The sequence below is a fragment of the Ruditapes philippinarum genome, unplaced genomic scaffold (genome assembly GCF_026571515.1).
Source record: "Ruditapes philippinarum isolate M1 unplaced genomic scaffold, ASM2657151v2 ctg2084_1_1_1_1, whole genome shotgun sequence".
In the NCBI taxonomy this organism is placed as follows: Eukaryota; Metazoa; Mollusca; class Bivalvia; order Venerida; family Veneridae; genus Ruditapes; species Ruditapes philippinarum.
Genome location: NW_026866378.1, coordinates 142165 through 165060, shown reverse-complemented (window position 1 = coordinate 165060; position 22896 = coordinate 142165). Strand labels below are relative to the sequence as shown.

Genomic DNA, 22896 nt, shown 5'->3' with positions numbered 1-22896 from the left:
GTCCTTTACTAAAGTTGTTTTAATTATGCCCCTAGTGTTAAAATTGCACTGCCCCAAAGGCGATAGTTTTCCTTATACATTGTATGTATAAAGTAAAAACTTGAAAAATCCTCTTCTCAGAATTGAAAAATCCTCTTCTCTGAATTGACAAAGGCTAGAGGTTAAATATATGGCATGAGACTTTGCGAAGTGAACCTTTACCAAGATTGTTCAAATTATAGCCCTGGGGTCAAAATTGGTTCTGCCCCGGGGGTCATTAATTTTCATTATGTACATATAGTAAAAAAATAATAATAATTATTTTCATTCAAAATAATTCAATTTATTTTCGAGAAAGAAATAGGCCGTGTATAACATTAATATTGGTACCCGTTTCTATTAAGTATGTCATTACACATACGTACATAAACTGAGCTACAGTCGTTTACAGTTACATTGCTATAAATACGTGAAAATCGCGCAATTCTCCCACTTGCTTTCGACAACGCATTCAGACTTATAGTAGTACCTTTACGAGAATTCTAATTTGCTGTGTAACGCTATGCCACGTGGTCGCAGGAGAGACCAGCTTCTACAGCGTTAACGTTGGAGGACTCCGTTGATGAGCGCATGTTGCAGAACGAAGCCGGTAGGTCAAACATTATAGACTTTGAACAAATTCTTAAAGAGTCTCAGATTATTCCAAGCTCAAATTTAAGTAATAGTAATGAGGGGTGTGGTGCGCAAAATATTTTAGAACTCCCGCTTTCAGGCCTGCGAAAGGCCAGCACGGGTTTAAATTCGGCAAACAATGTGGTAACTACGCCACCGTTAACCATGGTCCGCATAGCAGACGATGATATTGCGGCACATGTTCCAAGCTCCCTTAAGCAACAAATTTGCAAGGGTGAATATATTAACCTAGCCCTTTTGCTCAAAGGGGCTGTTGAGCTGTCCGAGTTTTGTTCAGGCAGTGTATTTCGCTTAAATGCAAATGGTCAAATTGAAACTGCCCAGAAAGAATGTAAGGAATCGATATTTGACATAGAAAAATGGACAAACGCCTTTATAATATACATGTCTGTTTATCTGTCGGCACACGCAGACAAAATGTATGAAATGTTGCACTATATGTTCAACATAAGAGAATGCGCTTTACGTCAGGGAGGCGTCGCATGGCGGACCTACGACGAACAGTTTCGCCTCCGTCAAGCTATTTCACCCGCCTCATGGTCAAAAATTAATAATGATTTGTGGTGGCGCTGCATGCAATTGCGCCCCCCTTCCAAAGCTCCATCAAGTTCCGTTAGATACCCGTGTAATGACTTCAATAGAGGTAGTTGCTCATGGCGAAATTGTAAATTTGCCCACGTGTGTAACACGTGCGCGGCTCCTCATCCAGAATTTGCGTGCACTAAAAATCAGTCATCAACAAGTGGCAGTTTTAATCAGTTTAAGAATAAGCTGTCAAGCGAGTCTGTAACGCCCCCGCAAAAATCCTTTCGTGCCAATCCCTTCTACAGAAGAGGCGACTCTAAAATGGGAGAAAAAATTGAAAGCACAAAAAAATCCGGCCTTAGTTCGTTAGATGAAATTAATTCTGATATTTTTTGTTTAGCAAAATCACCTGTCAAACTGTCAGTTTTAAGGAAATTATTAAAATATTACGATCAAGTTGAAGCTTCGTTTTTATTAAGTGGGTTTAAAAATGGCTTTTCTATTCAGTATTCAGGTCCACGTGCTCCACGTGACTCAAAAAACTTGCGTTCTACTTCACTTAATCCAGAGATAATAAAGTCTCAAATAAGTAAAGAGCTTTCCGCAGGCCGCATCGCTGGCCCATTTTAAGAAAAGACCAATCAAAAATTTAATTGTATCACCAATTGGTTTAGTGCCGAAAAAAGTGCCTGGTGAATATAGAATGATTCATCATTTGTCATTCCCGCCAGGCGAATCGGTTAATGACCATATTGATTCAGCGTTATGCACTGTGCAATACACAAGCTTTGATGACGCAGTCAAAATGGTTCAAGATCTAGGTCATAATTGTCAATTATTCAAGACGGACATCAAAAGTGCCTACCGTATTATTCCTATTAAGCCGTGTGATTTTGAATTGTTAGGTTTTTATTTTGACGAGAATTATTACTTTGATAAGGCCCTACCTTTTGGGGCTTCTATAAGTTGTATCACATTTGAAAGATTTGCACGGTTTTTAGAGTTTTCTGTTAAGAGAAATCTAACTTCTGCGAAATTGTTGCATTATTTAGATGATTTTTTAGGAGGGGACAGATCTAAGGAAACATGTGCGCATGCGCTAAAAACTTTTAAAGATACAATGTCTGAGCTTGGCGTACCTTTGGCCGAAGACAAAACGGAGGGTCCGACGGAAGTGTTGACTTTTTTAGGCTTAGAATTAGATACAAACCAAATGTGCGTGCGTATACCTGAGCTTAAAGTTCTAGAAGTAACAAAGAAAATTCAGGAATGTCTGTCAAATAAGAAAACAACACTTAAGAAAATGCAATCGTTAATAGGCTCGTTAAATTTTTGCTGTAGAGCAGTCATAGTAGGACGACACTTCATTCGTCGTTTAATCAATTCAATTTGTGGCTTAAATAAACCACATCACCATATCAGAGTAAAAAAAGATATTTGTTTAGATTTAACTATGTGGCTATATTTTCTGAAACAATTTAATGGGGTTTCCGTTTTTCATGACCGATTTTGGGTGTCAAACGATGATGTTCAGTTGTTTTCTGATAGTGCGGGTGGCAAAAACTTAGGTTTTGGGATATATTTTCAAGGTCATTGGTGTCATGCTAAGTGGCCGGAAGTATGGCATGAATTGGGCATAACAGAGGATATAACGGTTTTGGAGCTTTTTCCCATCTTAGCGGCACTATATATATGGGGTTATGAGCTTAAAAATAAAAAGATACGGTTCAACTGTGATAATTTTTGCAGTGGTGCACATATATTGAATAAAAATTAACTTTCTAAATCTGAAATGGTAATGTGTATTGTTAGAGTGTTAACATTACGTTGTTTAAAGCTCAATATTTTGATTAAGGCTTCCCCGGTTGCCAAAACAATATATGTGACGCTTTATCTCGGTTTCAGTTGACCAGGTTTCGAGAGTTAGCTCCAAACGCCGACGAAAATACCTTGCTTGGTCCCACCCTTCCTTTGGCACATCTTCAGTTTAGAGCCGGAAAGCTTATTCACTCTGGAATAGCGGCCAACTCAAGGTCAACATACAATACTTCTTTATCAGCCTTTGAGAAATTTCGGTCACAATATGGGATGGAAAAGCAATCACCGATTCCTGTAAAACATATTATTTTGTTTTTATCATTTTGCTTTGAGAAAGGTCTGTCACCTAAGTCAATCACAACGTACTTGGCAGGGATCAATTTTTACCATAAACTTAATGGTTTTTACGACATAAAGGAAGTTTTTATCATCAGAAAATTATTAGAAGGCTGCCATAGAAGTAGAATCTCGCTTGACAACCGTGCTCCTATAACTCTATCAGTTTTAGTTAACATCTGCATTGATTTTTGTCTTTGAGGTAAATTTTTTTACATTGATTTTTGTCCTTGCACATTTTGGTCTATTCCGTGTGAGTGAATTGGTGGCGATTGCATTAAGCACGAGATTTCTTTACAGGAAAATTATGTGTCTTTTTCACCTAACAACAATTATTTAACTTGACTTAGGCAATTTAAACTAATCAGAGAGGTAAACCACTTTTCTTGAAATTACCAAGACATACTTCACTTCCTTGCCATGCAGAGGCGCTAGATAACTATTTAGTATGTAGGCCGAATATACAAGGTTCATTGTTTTGTCACAAAAATGGTGCGGTCGTTACTAGGTCTTTGTTTTCATCAGTTTTATCAAACTCTATCCGTTTTAATTCTATGCTCGTGGCACTGTATAAAAGTCATAGTTTTAGAACTGGTACAGCTTTTGATCTTGCATCCTTAAGTTATTCAGCGAAAACAATTAAACAGTTAGGACGCTGGAATTCTGGGTGTTTCAATAACTACATTCGAGTATAAGCCTTTTTAATAAGACATAATTAGCTGTATCTCAAAGGCACTTTTTAACACTGTTCATGTCAAATTATTTTTTTTTCTGGTCTATTTATATTTAGATGTTTGGATTCTGGGGGATTCAATCCCATACTGGGCCGGGAATTATGCAAAGAATGCGGCTAAGGAGAATTTGGGCTTGAAGGATGTGTCCATTGCCTGGTGGGCAGAGAGAGGCCTCAGATGGGTGGTTTTAGACGCCTAATAGAAATGCATGTGTTGTTTTCTTCTCCACCTTCTATTATTTTTATTCATTTAGGTGGTAACGACCTTGTGTCGGTCAATACAGTACAACTAAGACTTTTAATTGAACAAGAAATAACATATTTAAGGGAAGCCTTTCCTCATACTGTGATAATCTGGGTTGATATTTTACAACGTCAAAATTGGTCAGGTGCTATTAGGGGATATCGACCTATCGAAATGAAAAGAAAACGCCTTAATCGTCTAGCCAGAAAAATTGTTACGTCATCAGGCTTAAGTGATATCATTATACCTGATATTGATGCGGCCACGGCCTTTTTTCGAGATGATGGCGTACATCTCAATACAGTAGGTTTGGAATTCTATCTAGATTATATCAAGGATGCTATTGTCAAGCATTTAGGATCACGCCATGTATAGACCTGGGAAGTTGTTACCGGCCTCTTTAATATAAAAAAAAAAATAGTATGAATAAATTTGGGGGATAAATTAATCAATTTATTGTGGCGAAAATTTATTTTAAGAGAAGTAAAATTAATCAATTTATTGTGGCGAAAATTTATTCATGGAAGAAGTCAGATGTGTCACATTTTTTTTGCATTAGCCGGTAAACTATTTGGCATTCGGTTCTGGTTACCCGTAGCCAATGTTAAATGGTTTCAGTATGGCACATGTGTTTTTATTTAATAAGCTTGAAATGAAATATTAGCGCGACACGTCTGGCTTTCTTGCTGTTTCGCTGCATTAGGTACATGTTTATAGGAATCAGGCGAGATACCTCGACTGGTTATTCAGAGCGGCCATTACCTCCATTATATATTTTATTGATCTATTTGACTTGTATAAAAGCTATGATACAAGCTGAATTGCAGCGTATGCTCGTACAAAATAAATTTGCTATTTGAATTTATTTGGTATTCTTTTTTCTTTCGTATAGTAAAATAATAATAATTATTTTCATTCAAAATAATTCAATTTATTTTCGAGAAAGAAATAGGCCGTGTATTACATTAATATTGGTACCCGTTTCTATTAAGTATGTCATTACACATACGTACATAAACTGAGCTACAGTCGTTTACAGTTACATTGCTATAAATACGTGAAAATCGCGCAATTCTCCCACTTGCTTTCGACAACGCATTCAGACTTATAGTAGTACCTTTACGAGAATTCTACCCACCCACCACACCCCATGGTTTCTAAGTTCCTAATAGCCAGGACTTTTATAAGATATTTTGAATGTTTATTCACATCATTCTTGTAGTACAGTTAACCTTTTAAAGAGCACATTGACTGTTTCTTCGTAGTTTTATGTTGTAGATATGTTGTGGACACTGTTGGTACGGATGCTGCACGTAGATGGGAGTATGCTCCATCATGTTTCAACTACACTACATCATATACAGCATACATTTACCAGATGTGACCAAGGATTTGGCGATTTATCATGGACTTGTAAATAGCTTTGCGTTTGTGTTCAGCGCTTGATGGACTTGATGTAGTGACTTTTCTTTATTTTTGAAAAACAGTTGAATTTATATTTCCGTGCCTCAGTGTCTATTTCCTTTACATTCGCTAAGTTTTTGTTGACAATAAACTTACATTACTGTGTGATTCGCGATTGTATGCGTGCTACAAGTTACACAATAGGAATTTTATAAGGTGCAAATAATTTCTTTAATATTACATTTTAGTCGCTCTTTTGTAATTGTTATAAGGGAGTCAGACTTGTCGGTTACCAGCAGTAATTTAAGAAATTTTTGGCATAAGGTATTTAGTAGAAACAGGCAGCGTTATATTGTTTTTACTCAGTGGTTCATTAAGTGGCAGCTGTTTTTCCCTGGGTACCCGGTGACAAGCCGCTGCTACGGAATGACACTGGTGCCGTGTATCTATATTTATATATATATAATTATACATAATCACATGAGCGCATTTTCAGGTCGGGTTGATTCCCCTGATTGCGGGGTTGAATCGGTATTGCATATTGCTATGTTGCTAAAACGACCCATGTACTTTACAATGTTGCACCATCCTTATGCAGTGTCTATGGTGGTAGATGTCTATCGTTTCTGTTGAGACTATCATTTTTGGGTACTGGCACCGTCATTGTAGTACATCTAGTTCATGTTATGGACTGGGTCAAGTGTGTTTTGCCCACAGCACTTGGTGAAACCACAGTTGCTTTGCGTTTTTGCTTCGCTAGCCCGAGTTCATTATGGTGTTACGCTTTTCCATTACACTTGCTACCATGGTGGTCATGAATATTAATGGATACCCCACTCGTGTTTGTGATCATCACTGTAGAACTGTCTCTATGATACACCAGATTGCGTTATAAACAACTCCGGCTATATGTTTTTACCCAGAGTTGGGTGAAATTTGTCGCGATTGGACACCCATTGCGTTTGTTATTGCAGTTTGTTCAGGGGTAGTGTGTTGCTATTGCTTTTCGACCTGGTGTTAAACAATGAGCTGCTTTTCCCCTATGCAGTGGTTAATTTGATGGATGGGAGTCATGTCTGGTTACCCAGGAATGGCTTTTCCGTTTGTTATCTTGGCTACTGGCACCGTCGTTGTGACACAGAGATGCGCATGTAATGTATATGCCTGTAATTTGCCTGTATTAAAATTAGCAAGTTTTTCATTAATTGCATTAGCCGGTAAACTATTTGGCATTCGGTTCTGGTTACCCGGTAGCCAATGTTAAATGGTTTCAGTATGGCACATGTGTTTTTATTTAATAAGCTTGAAATGAAATATTAGCGCGACACGTCTGGCTTTCTTGCTGTTTCGCTGCATTAGGTACATGTTTATAGGAATCAGGCGAGATACCTCGACTGGTTATTCAGAGCGGCCATTACCTCCATTATATATTTTATTGATCTATTTGACTTGTATAAAAGCTATGATACAAGCTGAATTGCAGCGTATGCTCGTACAAAATAAATTTGCTATTTGAATTTATTTGGTATTCTTTTTTCTTTTGTATAGTAAAATAAAAAATATTTTTGTCTGAAGGTACAAGGCATAGAGCTTTGATGTTTGCTATATTATATATATCATCTATAGGTCCTCTACCAAAGTTGTTCAAATTTTTCCCCTGGTGTTAAAATTGGCCGTGCCCGGGGGCAGTGATTCTCATTATGTACACATAATAAAAGCAGAAAATAAAACAAATGTTTTCTGAATGGGAGAAAGCTACAGCTGAGATATTTGACTTGAAATGTTGTTTGGTGGACCTGTATCAAGATTGTTTTGAATTTAACCCTTGGGTCTAAATTTTGCCTTGCCCAAGGGGACAGTGACCTACTTTCTTGTCCGTTGATGTACAGCAATGAAATTTTGACCATGTGCATAGTTTTAGTTGTAAAATTGAACTTTGATATCAGGTGACTTAGATTTTGATGATGTGACCTACTTTCTTGTCCTTTGATGTACAGCTATGAAATTTGAACCATGTGCACAGATTAAGATGTAAAGTGAACTTTGATATCAGCTGACCTAGATTTTGACAAAGTGTCTTACTGTGTTGTCCTTTGATGTAGTCATGAAATTTAGGCTGTTTGAAATATGACCTTCACCACCAGATTCACTAGACTTGAGTGCATTGATATATTCCTACTCTGACCTTTTATTGAGTTAACAACAGATTTAACCACTAATCTGATAAGAATTAGATAGGTCAGGGATCTATGCATTATGACAATCTACAAAATTGAATAGAAACAAAAAAAATCTGTTCTTACACTACTATTTAGTGTTGTATTAATGCGGTGGCATAGCATTTTTCTCAAATGCAATCTTGTTTAACTTAGAAATTTCTACAATTTCCTGGTGCTTTATTTACAATCAAGCACTGAGAATAGCCGAGCGTGCTGTCGCACTGACACCATACTTTCTAACTGACAGCTTTCTAACTGACAGCTTTCTAACTGACAGCATACTTTCCAACTGACAGCTCTTGATTTTTGTTGTTGTTTTTTTTTTAGAGTTATCAATCATTTTCCAAATCATATGGAACTGACTAGGAAAGATTTGATGGTAAAGAATATAAAGAGGTACAGGAAAGAATTAGACAAAGAGAACAGTCCACTAACCGAGAGAGATGAAAATGGCAGATTTGTTCATCTAGGTATAGCATGTTTTCTTATGATTGAATATTTTAATACATAAGAGATAAATATGTCTCCCAAAATTTTTAGGAGACATATTGTTTTTGCCTTCATCGCCCTTCACAGGTCAAACTACTGTTTGTATTTCAACCAAACTTTTAAGGAGTGATCAGTGCCATCTCTTGTTGTGCACATCACCAGGATGCTCCGCTTCACTGCACAAAATGGCAGACAGAGCTAAAAATAGGAAAATCTTGTCTGGCCTACTGGTTGGATTTCAACCAAACTTTACAGGAATGGTCAATACCATTTGTCAAATTTCAACAAAACTTGCCAAGCCTTTCCTTAAGTGAAGGGCTTCTTAAGTTGTTCAAAGAATTTGATTCTTTGGAATAATAAGAAATTTTTTTTTAAAAATTCTTGTCAAGAACCACAAGGCCTAGAGAATAATTATTTTGCATATAAGACATTGTCTTATTGATCTCTACCAATATTTTTAAGATTATAGCCCAAGGATCAAAATTGGCAGCACCCTGGGGGTTATATGTTTTCCTTATAATTATGTATATATAGTAAAAATGATAAATATCTTTTTCTTTGAAACTACAAGGGCTAAAGCTTAGTTAATTACATGAAACATTGTCTCAAGCTCTTTTAAGATTATTTAAATCATAGCTTTTGGTCAAAATTGGCCTTGCACCAAGAGGTCATCGATCATTTTTTTTTCAAATCATAGTTAATAAGTGAAAGGGTAACAACTCATATTGTAATGTTATGCAATCTTTCTAAAAGTAAAAAGAAAGTCTATGTAGCAAGAGAGGTTTTTGCTTTGCAGTAATTATGCCAGGGCTCACGCTGGCTCAAATAAAATAATAGCCAATATTTTTAACTTAAAAAAATAATAGCCAAAAAGTCAGCGGACTATTCACGATTTAGCGGTTTATAACATTTTTAGCTCGACTATTTGAAGAATATGAGAGCTATTGTAGTCGCCCCGGCGTCGGCGTCTGCGTTGGTTAAAGTTTTTTGTAAAGTCAAATATCTCAATTATTACTTGAGATATTCAATTGAAGCTTACAATACTTATTTATAGTAACAAGGTACATCAGATTGACAAGTTGGATAACTCTGCCTACAATATTGACAGAATTATGCCCCTTTTTAACTTAGAAATTTTGGTTAAAGTTTTTTGTAAAGTCAAATATCTTGATTATTGCTTGAGATATTCAATTGAAACTTACAATACTTATTTATAGTAACAAGGTACATCAGATTGACAAGTTGGATAACTCTGCCTACAATATTGACAGAATTATGCCCCTTTTTAACTTAGAAATTTTGGTTAAAGTTTTTTGTAAAGTCAAATATCTTAATTATTGCTTGAGATATTCAATTGAAACTTACAATACTTATTTATAGTAACAAGGTACATCAGATTGACAAGTTGGATAACTCTGCCTACAATATTGACAGAATTATGCCCCTTTTTAACTTAGAAATTTTGGTTAAAGTTTTTTGTAAAGTCAAATATCTTGATTATTGCTTGAGATATTTCAATTGAAACTTACAATACTTATTTATAGTAACAAGGTACATCAGATTGACAAGTAAGATAACTCTGCCTACAATATTGACAGAATTATGCCCTTTTTAACTTAGAAATTTTTGGTTAAAGTTTTTTGTAAAGTCAAATATATTTGATTATTGCTTGAGATATTCAATTGAAACTTACAATACTTATTTATAGTAACAAGGTACATCAGATTGACAAGTTGGATAACTCTGCCTACAATATTGACAGAATTATGCCCCTTTTTAACTTAGAAATTTTGGTTAAAGTTTTTTGTAAAGTCAAATATCTTAATTATTGCTTGAGATATTCAATTGAAACTTACAATACTTATTTATAGTAACAAGGTACATCAGATTGACAAGTTGGATAACTCTGCCTACAATATTGACAGAATTATGCCCCTTTTTAACTTAGAAATTTTGGTTAAAGTTTTTTGTAAAGTCAAATATCTCAATTATTGCTTGAGATATTCAATTGAAACTTACAATACTTACTTATAGTAACAAGGTACATCAGATTGACAAGTTGGATAACTCTGCCTACAATATTGACAAAATTATGCCCATTTGGAACTTAGAATTTTGTTTAAAGTTTTTTTGAAAAGTCAAATTTCTCAATTATTGCTTGAGAAATTCAATTGAAATTTAAAATACTTTTTTATAGTACCAATGTACATCAGTTCGCAAAATTGCATAACTCTGTCTGCAATATTTGCAGAATTATTTGCCCCTTTGAAACTTAGAAATTTGGTTAAAGGTTTTCAAAGATATTTACTTGAAACTTTACACATGCACTTAGGGTCATAATTGAAAGGTCATAATTGTATGTCACTGACCAAGTTCCATAACTCTATCTTGCATTAAGGCTGATTCATATCCCCTTTTCTACTTAGTCTCTTGGTTAATGTTTACATGCAAGTTTTACATATCTCAATAACTATTAAAGATATTTATTTAAAACTTCACATATGATTTAGGGTCATAATTGTAGGTCACTGACAAAGATCCATAATTCTATCTTGCATTTTGAGGCAGATTTTTCTCCCCTTTTTTCAACTTAAAAATTCATGGTAAAGTTTTGCTAGTAAGCTGTTATATCAACAACTACTGAAGGGTTTGTGCCTTTTTTGGGACAATTTTATGCATTCATGATAATAAAGCAGTGATTTACTTTATAAAACATCTTAATAACAAGCCTTTGTACCTTTTCTGTCAAATTTATGTATTCATAGGTAATTAATACTTTTATACTCAATAAAACACCCTTGTGACATTTCCTTCCGTATAGTCAAGCCAGTACTGTATAATTAGACTCTCTCTAAGGCCTATAACATGAATTTATAAAAAAATTTTAGCCCTTTTGTGAACTTTAAAAATTTAACATTATCAAGGCTCTTTTACTATCAAGCACTTAGAATAGTCGAGCGTGCTGTCCTACCGACAGCTCTTGTTACATAAGTAGTTGATTAAATAAACATTACATATAAAACTTTTTAAGTTTTATAAGGATTCTTTAATAAACTGATACATTTGTGTATATTGATAGCTACCTTTATTTTACAATTAGAACCACAACTTTAATTGTTATTATAGAATAAATTAAAAATGTTAAATAGTATAATTACTGTATAACAATAATATAAAAGATTCATTATAACTTTTCTTAATGCTGTTTTCAGACGATTTCTTTTGTTTGTTCTTGCTATAACCAATGTCAATTTCCACATTTAACACAGAACTGGAGAACAGTCGAAACTGTCTTAAGCAGCCAGCCAAAGGATGAGAACCAATGTCAATTTCCACATTTAACACAGAACTGGAGTACAGTCGAAACTGTCTTAAGCAACCAGCCAAAGGATGCAGTCATTTTGGCTGCTTAAGACACTTGGCTGCTGAATGGAGGATCCAGTTTTTATCCAAATAAATAATTCATTTAAATTTCTTTGTAAAATAAATCTAATTTAAGTATAAATAAACCAGTCTGATTCATCATCATCATCATCAATTTTTAACAATTTACAAACGTATGCCATTAATGGTTTAACATGTACACACTCCTTCCAACATAAGGCTTTACATGAATGTAACACAGATAAACAAATGCACTCACGATTTATTATGTCAATAATTGAAACTAATTATCCCATAAAAATATCTTCTTGCACAATAATTTAAAATGAGTAATATTTTCTTCACAAAACAATGACAGTTTCTTTTCAATAGAATATTGTGTTCACGTCATCTAAGTGTCGGCACTTCCTTTGATGTTCCAGATTGAACCAGCAGGGCTACAGGTTTGTAAACATCAAAGATTCTTTTGAAGAGCCCGCTAGTTACCTCTTAGAGGTCATCTAGTGTGTAAACTAAATGGGTGGATTTAACAATGACCTCGTTATATTTATGCAATTTTATTTTCACACATGGAGCGAGTGTTTTTATGAATTTATTACTGAGGAATTTAGACAATCGGCGATGTAATTCATTTTCATTTCTTTGGTAAGTACCATGTACGCACCAAATTTATCTGAATCGGGATAAACTGATAAAAAGGAAAACAAATCAAAATATTTCTTTCCGTCATCAACAATGCATGTTTTTCTTCTTTTTTATTTTCTTAAAATCGGTAAATTGAAAAATAAAAAAACTAGCGTACAGTTACTCAAAAGAACAAATTGCAAGTGCGTGGAGACGTTCCAAACGTTTGTAATTACGACACGGATGAGCAATTATACAAATTCTTGAAATGTTGTGGTTTGTGTTAATATCTAGCACCTTACAAGTAGCTTTTGTTAATCCGTGACACGTGTCATCTTTAAAAATAAATAACAGAAGATTGTCTGGCCGTTTCACCTCGCTGACCGCTTAAGATGATCAAGTTTAAGATTCGGGAAGCATTTTAGGTGACCGTTGACTGCGGACAGCCCGCATAGCTCAATCGGTTAGAGCGCGAGACTTGTAATCTCGACATTGTGGGTTCGATTCCCGGGCTGGCCAACTAAAATTACTAATCAGTCTTTCGGATGAGACTTTAAATCGAGGTCCCGTGTATGGGTGCTTAAACACTTGGCACGCTAAAGAACCAGGAGAAGCTTCTGGAATTGGGGCATCTTTCTGTATCTGTAATTGCACTATCCTCCGAAAAATAAAATGACTAATACTCTTCTGGAGGGCTCGCCCATATGGGCAACCGGTGGCGAGTATAAATAAACGCAAATACACACACACACACGGACAGCAGGTGACCATTGAACAGATGTCTAAAATAGAGTGGTTTTCGTCGGGAGCGTCACAAAATGGCCGTTAAGGTCAGGTGACCGCCGAAAAGAGGTGACCGTTAGTACAGTTTCGACTGTAGATCTAGGTCATATTAGCCTATAGAAATAACACTTGCAAACTCAATCACAGAATGCAGCCTTTTTTCTGAAAAAGTCATCATCACCAATGTAATACAAATTTTCTGCCATAATAATTTAGATTTTTAAGCAGAACATAGCTTATTTTCACCTTAAAATAAATATCAAAATTATCGGTGTCGCGAAAATATGTGACAATCAGATTTTTTCCTGTTTTTTGAAGAAATATTCACAATTTTGGTTGTTGTGCAAATCGTTGTTTGGAAGTTTATCCTTTTTTTATATTTTATCCTTGTTTTCCTCTGGCGATTTAGTCAAGCAGCTTAAAACAAAAAAATTAATATTTGCCGCTACTGCAATTTACGGTAAATTTTGGGTTGGTCAAGTTTATCAATTTTAAGATGATTTTTGCGGCTAATTGACGGATATTTGATTGGTATTATAATGCTGGACAATATCTTTAAAGTACTTATACAATTTTACATCTCACATGTATTTTTATCACCTCGGGCAATATAATAATTTTTTTATCACCTCGGGCAATATAATAAGCAGCATGTGACCGATAAAAAGTTGACACTGATCAATTAAATCCACCCTGCTGGTGTTAATTGGGTCTACTGCATTGTTTATCGATTTTTACACCTTATATAGACACTGTTGGAAGTAAAATAATCGCCAGATTTTGTAGCCAAAATGCAAAAATAATCGCCAATCTTATAAAATAATCGCAAATGGCGACTATGGCGACTATGGCGACTGACAGCGTGAGCCCTGATTATGCTCCCCGAAGGGTGAGCATATAGTCGCCCCTTTGTATGTCCATCCCCTTTTCTTGTCCGGCCAAAAAGAGGTACCAGCATGAAACTTTGTAGGTAGATAGATCTCATTTAGTAGGTGTGCAGTGCACAAGAACCGTAACTCTGCCTTGCCTAATTCTTGAATTATTGCCCTTTGTTTATTTTTACTCTTTGAACTTTGTCCAGGATATAGCTCTAAAACTATAAGTTATCAACATGAAACTTTGCAGATAGATAGATCTAATTGAGTAGGTTTGCAGTGCACAAGAACTATAACTCTGCCAGGCCTAATTTTTTTGAAAAATTGCCCTTTGTTTATTTTTACACTTTGAACTTTGTCCAGGGCATAACTCTAAAAGTATAAGAGATATCAACATGAAACTTTGTAGGTAGATAGATCTTATTAAGTAGAAGTGCATTGTTAAAGAACCATAAATCTGTCTTGCCTAATTTTGGAGTTATTACACTTTGTTCATTTTGACACTTTGAATTTTGTCCGGGACATTACTCTAAAATTTTAAGAGATATCAACATGAAACTTTGTAGGTAAATATATCTCATTGGATAGAACTGCAGTGCTAAAAAACCTTAACACATTCTTGTCTAATTTTGGCGTTATTGCCCTTTGTTCGTTTTTACACTTTGAATTTTACCCGGGACATAACTCTGAAACTGTAAGAGATATCATCACGGAACTTTATAGATAGATAGATCTCATTGAATAAAAGTGCAGTGCAAAAAACCATAACTATGCCTTGCCTAATCTTGGAGTTTTTGCCCTTTGTTCATTTTTTATACTTTTTTGTGTCCAAAACTTTCTCGGGGAGCCGGTTCTAGTATCTATGATATGATTTGAGCACAATATGAGGACATTATGATTCACACCATATATATAATGATGATTTTAATCAAAGATATATGTTTTTTATGTTTTTGAAGTTTGTAATGCTTAATTGAAAAATAACTGTAACTGTATTTCAAAGTTTTAAATAGCTTATATTACAGTAAATACCAAAATTGTTATCAAATATAAAGAATACTTTTATTTTGAACAGTTATTATACTTTGACCTTTGTATCTTATTATTGGACACATCTGCACATTGTCTTTTATTTGACATGCTGAAATATGACCTTGACCCCCAAATCCAATAGACACTATTGCATTATGTCAAAGTTCAGTTATATAGAAACCCAAAAAAGTTACATCTGGTCCTATTTAGTGTTGTATTAATGGGGTGGCATAGTATTTTTTCACAAATGCAATATTGTCTTTTTCCGTGATTAGATTTTTTAACAGATTGTGATAGCATTGAGTGTATGTGTCATTAATGCAAACTAAAGAAAGAATGAGGTTTAACAGTTTTTCAAGCTATAATAATACAATAATAATAATAATATAGTAATAATAAACACTTTATTTCATTAAGATAACATTTTAAAAACACATGTCTTATTTACAATATGGCATTCAATTAAACATTAGGTAGAATAAAAAACCCACACATATGTAAACACATATAAAAATATAAACATCAAACATTTAAATCAACAGACACTTGCATCCATCATATAAATTCAAATTGTATATCAAGAAATTCTTTTATTCATTTTTCTTTTAAAAACATATAAAAGAAAAAGATTCTTTAATATATAGAATTTTAATGTAAATTATGTCATACTTGAATGGCTTTATAAATATTTATTTTTTTGTAATTCTTACATGTATGATGTTAATATAAGCAGTTGATCTATTTGGTATATACATTTCATTTTTTTTTTTTGAGAACACTAGAATATCTGAAATGTAGGATGAAGTCTTTCGGATGCCATCTTATTAAAATGTTGTTATTAAAATCTTGCCATCTTATTAAATTGATGTTATTAAAATCACCCAGAACAATAGATGAAAAAGAATTAAAGCTTTTGAGATATTGTAGCCAAAACAGTTAAGGTCAAATGATTGAAATGTGCTTAAATTATCATAACTTTATTATAGTTTTATGGATTTGATTTTTTATAAATAATTATATATTACTAAATCAACTCTACTTGACAGTGAGAAATTAAGGCTAATGTCAATTTAAGACTGTAGACATTTCTGTGGTTTGAGCTCTGCCATTTGTGACTAAACAGGCAGATGAGTCCTCATTAAAACATCCGGCTAGCCAACCAGCCAACCAGCCAGCCAGCAATCCATCCATCCATCCATCCATCCATACATCCATCCTTCCATCCATCCATCCATCCATCCATCCATCCATCCATCTTATATAACACCAAAAGTAAAGTAAATTTTGATGAACAATAGTCCTGTATTGAAGAGTTTCTTCTAGTCTTGGCAATCAAATGTATAGAATATGGAAATCATTATATTAAGATACTTTCTTTGCTTTCTTTGTTATTTTTAGCTCGACTATTCGCAGAATAATCGAGCTAATGCAGTCACCCATTTGTCGGCGTCGGCGTCGGCGTCGGCGTCGGCGTCGGCGTCCCTGTGGTTAAGTTTTTGTATGTAAGCTGGTATCTCCATAACTACTGAAGGGAATGGATTGAAACTTCACACACTTGTTCTCTGTGATTATCTAAGATGATTGGCACAAGTCCCATAACTCTGATTTGCTTTTTTTCATAATTATGCCCCTTTTTCGACTTAGAAATTCTTGGTTAAGTTTTTGTATGTAAGCTGGTATCTCCATAACTACTGAAGGGAATGGATTGAAACTTCACACACTTGTTCTCTGTGATTATCTAAGATGATTGGTACAAGTCCCATAACTCTGATTTGCTTTTTTACATAATTATGCCCCTTTTTCGACTTAGAAATTCTTGGTTAAGTTTTTGTATGTAAGCTGGTATCTCCATAACTACTGAAGGGAATGGATTGAAACTTCACACACTTGTTCTCTGTGATTATCTAAGATGATTGGCACAAGTCCCATAACTCTGATTTGCTTTTTTTCATAATTATGCCCCTTTTTCGACTTAGAAATTCTTGGTTAAGTTTTTGTATGTAAGCTGGTATCTCCAAAACTACTGAAGGGAATGGATTGAAACTTTACACACTTGTTCTCTGTGATTATCTAAGATGATTGGCACAAGTCCCATAACTCTGATTTGCTTTTTTTCATAATTATGCCCCTTTTTCGACTTAGAAATTCTTGGTTAAGTTTTTGTATGTAAGCTGGTATCTCCATAACTACTGAAGGGAATGGATTGAAACTTCACACACTTGTTCTCTGTGATTATATAAGTTGATTGGCACAAGTCCCATAACTCTGATTTGCTTTTTTTCATAATTATGCCCCTTTTTCGACTTAGAAATTCTTGGTTAAGTTTTTGCATGTAAGCTGGTATCTCCATAACTACTGAAGGGAATGGATTGAAACTTCACACACTTGTTCTCTGTGATTATCTAAGATGATTGGCACAAGTCCCATAACTCTGATTTGCTTTTTTTCATAATTATGCCCCTTTTTCGACTTAGAAATTCTTGGTTAAGTTTTTGCGTGTAAGCTGGTATCTCCATAACTACTGAAGGGAATGGATTGAAACTTCACACACTTGGTCTCTGTGATTATCTTAGATGATTGGTACAAGTCCCATAACTCTGATTTGCTTCTTTGCATAATTATGCCCCTTTTTCGACTCATGAATTCTTGGTTAAGATTTTGCATGTAAGCTTGTATCTGCATAACTACTGAAGGGAATGTATTGAAACTTGAAGAGTTTGTACCTTTTCGGGAATTTTATGTATTCATATAGGTAAGCATTATTATACTCAATGAAACACCCTTGTGACAAATTTTCGAATAGTCGAGCGTTACTGTCCTCCGACAGTTCTTGTTGTTATATGAAATATAACAAAAATATCAAAGCACATATATTGACATTTGAATCATGTTTATTGCACACAAGAATTATGATTTTGATCAGTAGAAATTCAAGTCTTAATACTGTCTGCTTTTGACCACATGTTTTATTGGCCAGCGAATATCCTAGAAAGGAGTTTGCATACATGGAAGTTTGCTGCATTGTTTCTTGCCCTTTGCTGAAGAGAAAGCAAGTAGCAATTTAATGCTTGTTGAGGTCTGTTTTCTTGTTCCATACATTGTCCTAAAATGTTGAGAGCTGTTTCTCTATGTTTAAGGTTTTCGTCAGTTACTATGGTTCTTATAAGTTTATTAAGTGCTTGTTGTTTATCTTGATGTCTTTGTAGATGACGATAGATCTTGTATTGTAGGAAGTACAGGAAAGGTAGAGAATCAACTACAGCCCAGTCCATCCAACAGTCTTTAAACCAATGTCTATGTATCATGTCATCTTGTGTAGATCTGAACATCTCATATTGGAGTTCATAAGGAATACAGTTGATCTCTTCCTGTATAAATTTGACACAAAATGCTGTAATATGTTTAATACAGTCCTCACTTTGCTCACCACATATCCTCATGAGTTCTGCTGTTACTGCTGGAGGCTTCTTCACGCATGTACAGACAGGTACAACAGGATAAGAGTAATATTGTTGTTCAATGTGTCTCAGAATGAGTTCAGCTTGCTCCATATCTCCTGTACTGTAGAACACTGAAGCCAATTTAAGTCTGCTAGAAGAGATATCTGAGTTTAAACCAGCTGATAGCCAGACCAACACTTCAGGTGACACTTGATTATTTTCGGCAACCCTGGATGATGCCAGGGCAGACCCATATGTGGTAAAAAGAATAGGTGCTAGAAACTTCAATGCAATCTGTTCTAATCTATTACTATTAACTCTGAAAGAAATTAATTTACCAACAAATTGTTTCATTGTTCTTATGTTTTTATTGTGTAAATGATGTAAAATGTCATGGTGATGATAGCTAGTGCTGTATGCTCTGCCTAAATATTCTTCGGTCATATAAAGTTCATGTATATCAATAGAATAGTGATAATAATATATTCCATGTGGTACTATGTTTAGTTTAACTTGCAGTCTATAGCCAAGATCATCAATTTCAATTCTAAGTAACATTTGACTGTCATTCTGTAAAACATCACAAATTTTTTTTGAAAGTTCATTTTTTTTTTCAGCTGTAAATTGCCCTGCCATCAAATTGTTTTCTTGAATAATAAAATGTGAACAACAGTCATTCTGTACACAGGTGTGTAATTCCAGTAAGCAATATGTTAAACATGTAAATAAATTGTTCTCTTTCCATATACTTGACTCTGTGTTTTCTATACAGTGTAATAGAACTGTTTTACACATGAAGCTTGATATATTAATTTCTGCGTGAGGATTAAGGAAGGATTTCAGAATCATTTTCAACAATACATAGCACCTTATTTGTGTTATATTTAGATTTGACATCAAACACCTTTCTGCCAGGGATGTAGATATTCTCCATTCCAGTTCAGGATATTCACTGACCTTACTTCCAGTTGCAACAACAAAACACCCAGTACTGGCTGCATATCTTCTCATGTCTTGTGTTGGCCATCTGCCAATACCTTGTCTATCTAACCAATCTGATGCTGATTGAGGCCAGGATTTACAATGAAAAGCTGGCACAATGTCTGTATCACAGAATCCATCCTGTCCTTGTTCAGCATTTGATGGTCCATGATCTACAGCACCCGGAATGGCACCATTATATAATGTGTTTTTTAACAATATTCTTCCACTTCTATCATTTATATGGTGTTCATTAGGAATGACAGTGACAGGAAGAGGTATATCAGGTTGGAGCAGTTGTAAGAAACAATAACCAGGGGTAGTGTTCTCATCCTGTATCATGAGATAGTTTAACTTGCCATGTTCCCACTCTGACCAGTCTTGTATTATATTGTAATCATGATGACAGAGTAGTATATCAAGGTCTGAATGAAGTCCTCTAGTAGTTGTACCTTCACTCTGACTCCCTAGACAATATTCAGTCATGTTTTTATCAGTTAACCTGTAAGTGATATTAATCATAGTCTCCTCCAGCATTAATTGTCTTCTCCTTCTCATCACCATTCTTTCATTGACACCAATGTCATCTAAAACCTCTGATAACGCCAATGATAGGTTTTCTCTGTAGTCAGCTTCTTGAAACATTCTGTAATATATTAATAAAAGTCACCAGGTTTATTTTGTCACATACTTTTCTTGTTACTCTTATATCCTTGATGTCCTAGAACAGAATAGTACAGGATAGCCAATTTTTTATATTATGAAATTTTAAATAAGTTGAGGTAGATATCAATAAATGAATATTTTATAAATTATCCTTAACCTTCTATCTGTTTGATTTTGATATGTTCCTATCATATCAGTGTATTAATAGATGAGTGGGATGTAAAAGGAATTCTATTGTCAGTTATATAAATAACACAAGGGTTTGTGGGTAACAGTAAAAGTATCATCCCGATATACTGATACATGAGGCGTTAGCAGAGGATAACAGTATTTTCACGAGGGATGATATTTGTACAGTTACTCACAAACTAATGTCTTATTTATTTTATAACCCCAAACAAATAATATATAAATTTAACTAAATCTAACTGTAAAAAATTGAACCAAAAGTAACAATAACCCAACTATCATTACCTTGCAGTACAAATTTCTTAGTCACATGGTATACTTGCTTTAACAGTAAATAAAGAATAAGTCCCAGTGGCCTATGGGGAATTAACTTTATGAAATAAGTTAGGGGTAATAATATTAAATGTTAATGGTATTTGTGTCACTAATTGTGGCGAATTATAACTGAACGATTCTTATCTGGTGGATTTTCACTCTCTGTTTTGTGCTATACATGTAATTTCTCCAGTATCAATATATTAAAATGTTCCTTCCTTTTAAAAAAAGACATAAAACATTAATAACTAACTTATTAATGTTTTATCAATAGCTAATTGCATGATGTCCCTTTAAATAGTAAAGCCTTTTTGAGTTTCAGAGTAACATGCAAAATATACATCAATATAAAATTATTTATTATATACTTATAAATGAAATATTGAGAAATATTGATGAAATAAAATGCGTATTTTCATTTTCCGTATTTTCACTGTAAAAATTTATTTTTCACTGCAGTGAAACATATTTTCCGTATTTTCACTGGTGTCTCCCCGGAACTACTTTCTTTTAAATTCTGCCAGTACACAAAATTTAAGGGAAAGTCTTTCTAATTTTATCGCAAAAAAAGAGAAAAATGTATATAATAAATAGAAAATTCAAGTTTTTTCTATAAATACATGATTTATTTTCATCTTGTGGCATGAAAATTACCATATTTCACCCGTGGCTACCGCCACTCATGAAATATTTATTTTCATACCACTTGATGAAAATAAATCATGTATTTATAGAAAAAACTTGAATATCCTCTATAAATTTAATCATTTTTTGGGGGTTTTTTTGTTTACATCATATCAATTTATAGCTTGAAGCAACTAGAAGCTAAGAAAGAGACACTTGAATTATATATTAATAAAACATAACTTGCATCTTACACAATTAAATATTCATTGGAATACTTTATTAAATATGATAAATTTATAATGTAATAAATGTTGAAATATGTGTACAAAAATAAAATCTTAAACTTTCTTTGAAAGTTTGACTTTGTACTATGTTGCAAAAAAAATCAAGAAATCAAATTACATGTACTCTGTTTCGCAAGATAGAAAGAAATTTTGCTACTTTTACTTCCTCAGATGACATGAAGAGGAAAATAACTCAATTCTTCATCCTACTGTTTTATAAGAAAATTTGATTGTTTCCTCTGTTGAAAAAAAACCCCAACATACATGAAACTATAAGGACTATAAGTGGCATGAAAATTACCATATTACACTCGTGGCTACCGCCACTCGTGAAATATTTATTTTCATACCACTCGATGAAAATAAATCATGTATTTATAGAAAAAACTTGAATATCCTCTATGTATTTTTATCAAATTATTTATAGGTATATAAAACTGTTTTACAGACATACCCAATCAAGATTTTAATATTTTTTAAAAATTGCAATAAATTCAGAAAAAAAGCATGTTATTTAAATAACTGACAGAGTTTTCATCATGCTTACTTTGGTATATATATTGTATATTGTTTATATTTGCAAGATGGAAACTAGACTAACAAGAGCCACCACCAGGCAGGGGCAGTGCTCAACCTTTTTACTTTTTCTAAAAGTAAACAAATAAAGGTTTAAATAAATTTGAGTTTAATATACATGAAGGTCCTAAAGAATGTTGTGTCTTAATATGAAGTCAATCCATTCATTTAAATGACAAAGTTATGGCCAGCTACAGTATAGCAAAAAAGTGAAAAAAAGTCTTCATTTTTGACAATTTGTTAAGTCATAATTAGGTCACTTAAATTCAAAGGTCAAGGTCTTTATATTTCACATATTGATTGGTTACAACTAGTAGGTCATTATTTATTCTTTTTTTCCATAAGTGAACACTTCCATGTACGCATTTATGGCAAGTTTCTATAACACAAGAGCTGTCGGTAGGACAGCAACGCTCAACTATTCTTAGTGCTTGATAGTAAAAAAAATGCTTGATACAGTTACCTCCTCCTGTTTACAGGTCGGGGTCATGATGGTGAACAAGTGTGCAAAGTTTCAAAGCCATATGTCAATGGACTTTGAAAATATTTGAACTATTACAAAAACTTTAACGTAAATTCTAAGTCGAAAAAGGGGCTTAATTCTGTCAAAATGCTTGATAGAGTTACCTCCTACTGTTTACAGATTGGGGTCATGATGTTGAACAAGTGTGCAAAGTTTC

At 33.9% G+C, this 22896-nt stretch overlaps 2 protein-coding genes across 3 annotated transcripts in view; one reads left to right on the top strand and one right to left on the bottom strand.

The window, feature by feature from the left end:
* Positions 1-22896, top strand: part of LOC132732331 (polyglutamylase complex subunit TTLL1-like) — a 50218-nt gene that overhangs the window by 8475 nt on the left and 18847 nt on the right. For both annotated transcript variants that reach the window (XM_060718733.1, XM_060718734.1), the window contains exon 4: positions 8279-8421. In XM_060718733.1, coding sequence (XP_060574716.1) covers positions 8279-8421 — 143 coding nt within the window. The remainder of the gene's footprint in view (positions 1-8278; positions 8422-22896) is intronic.
* Positions 17972-20699, bottom strand: LOC132732334 (uncharacterized). Its single transcript, XM_060718740.1, has one exon. It carries the CDS (start codon positions 20202-20204, stop codon positions 18105-18107), a length of 2100 nt encoding a protein of 699 aa, XP_060574723.1. The 5' UTR covers positions 20205-20699; the 3' UTR covers positions 17972-18104.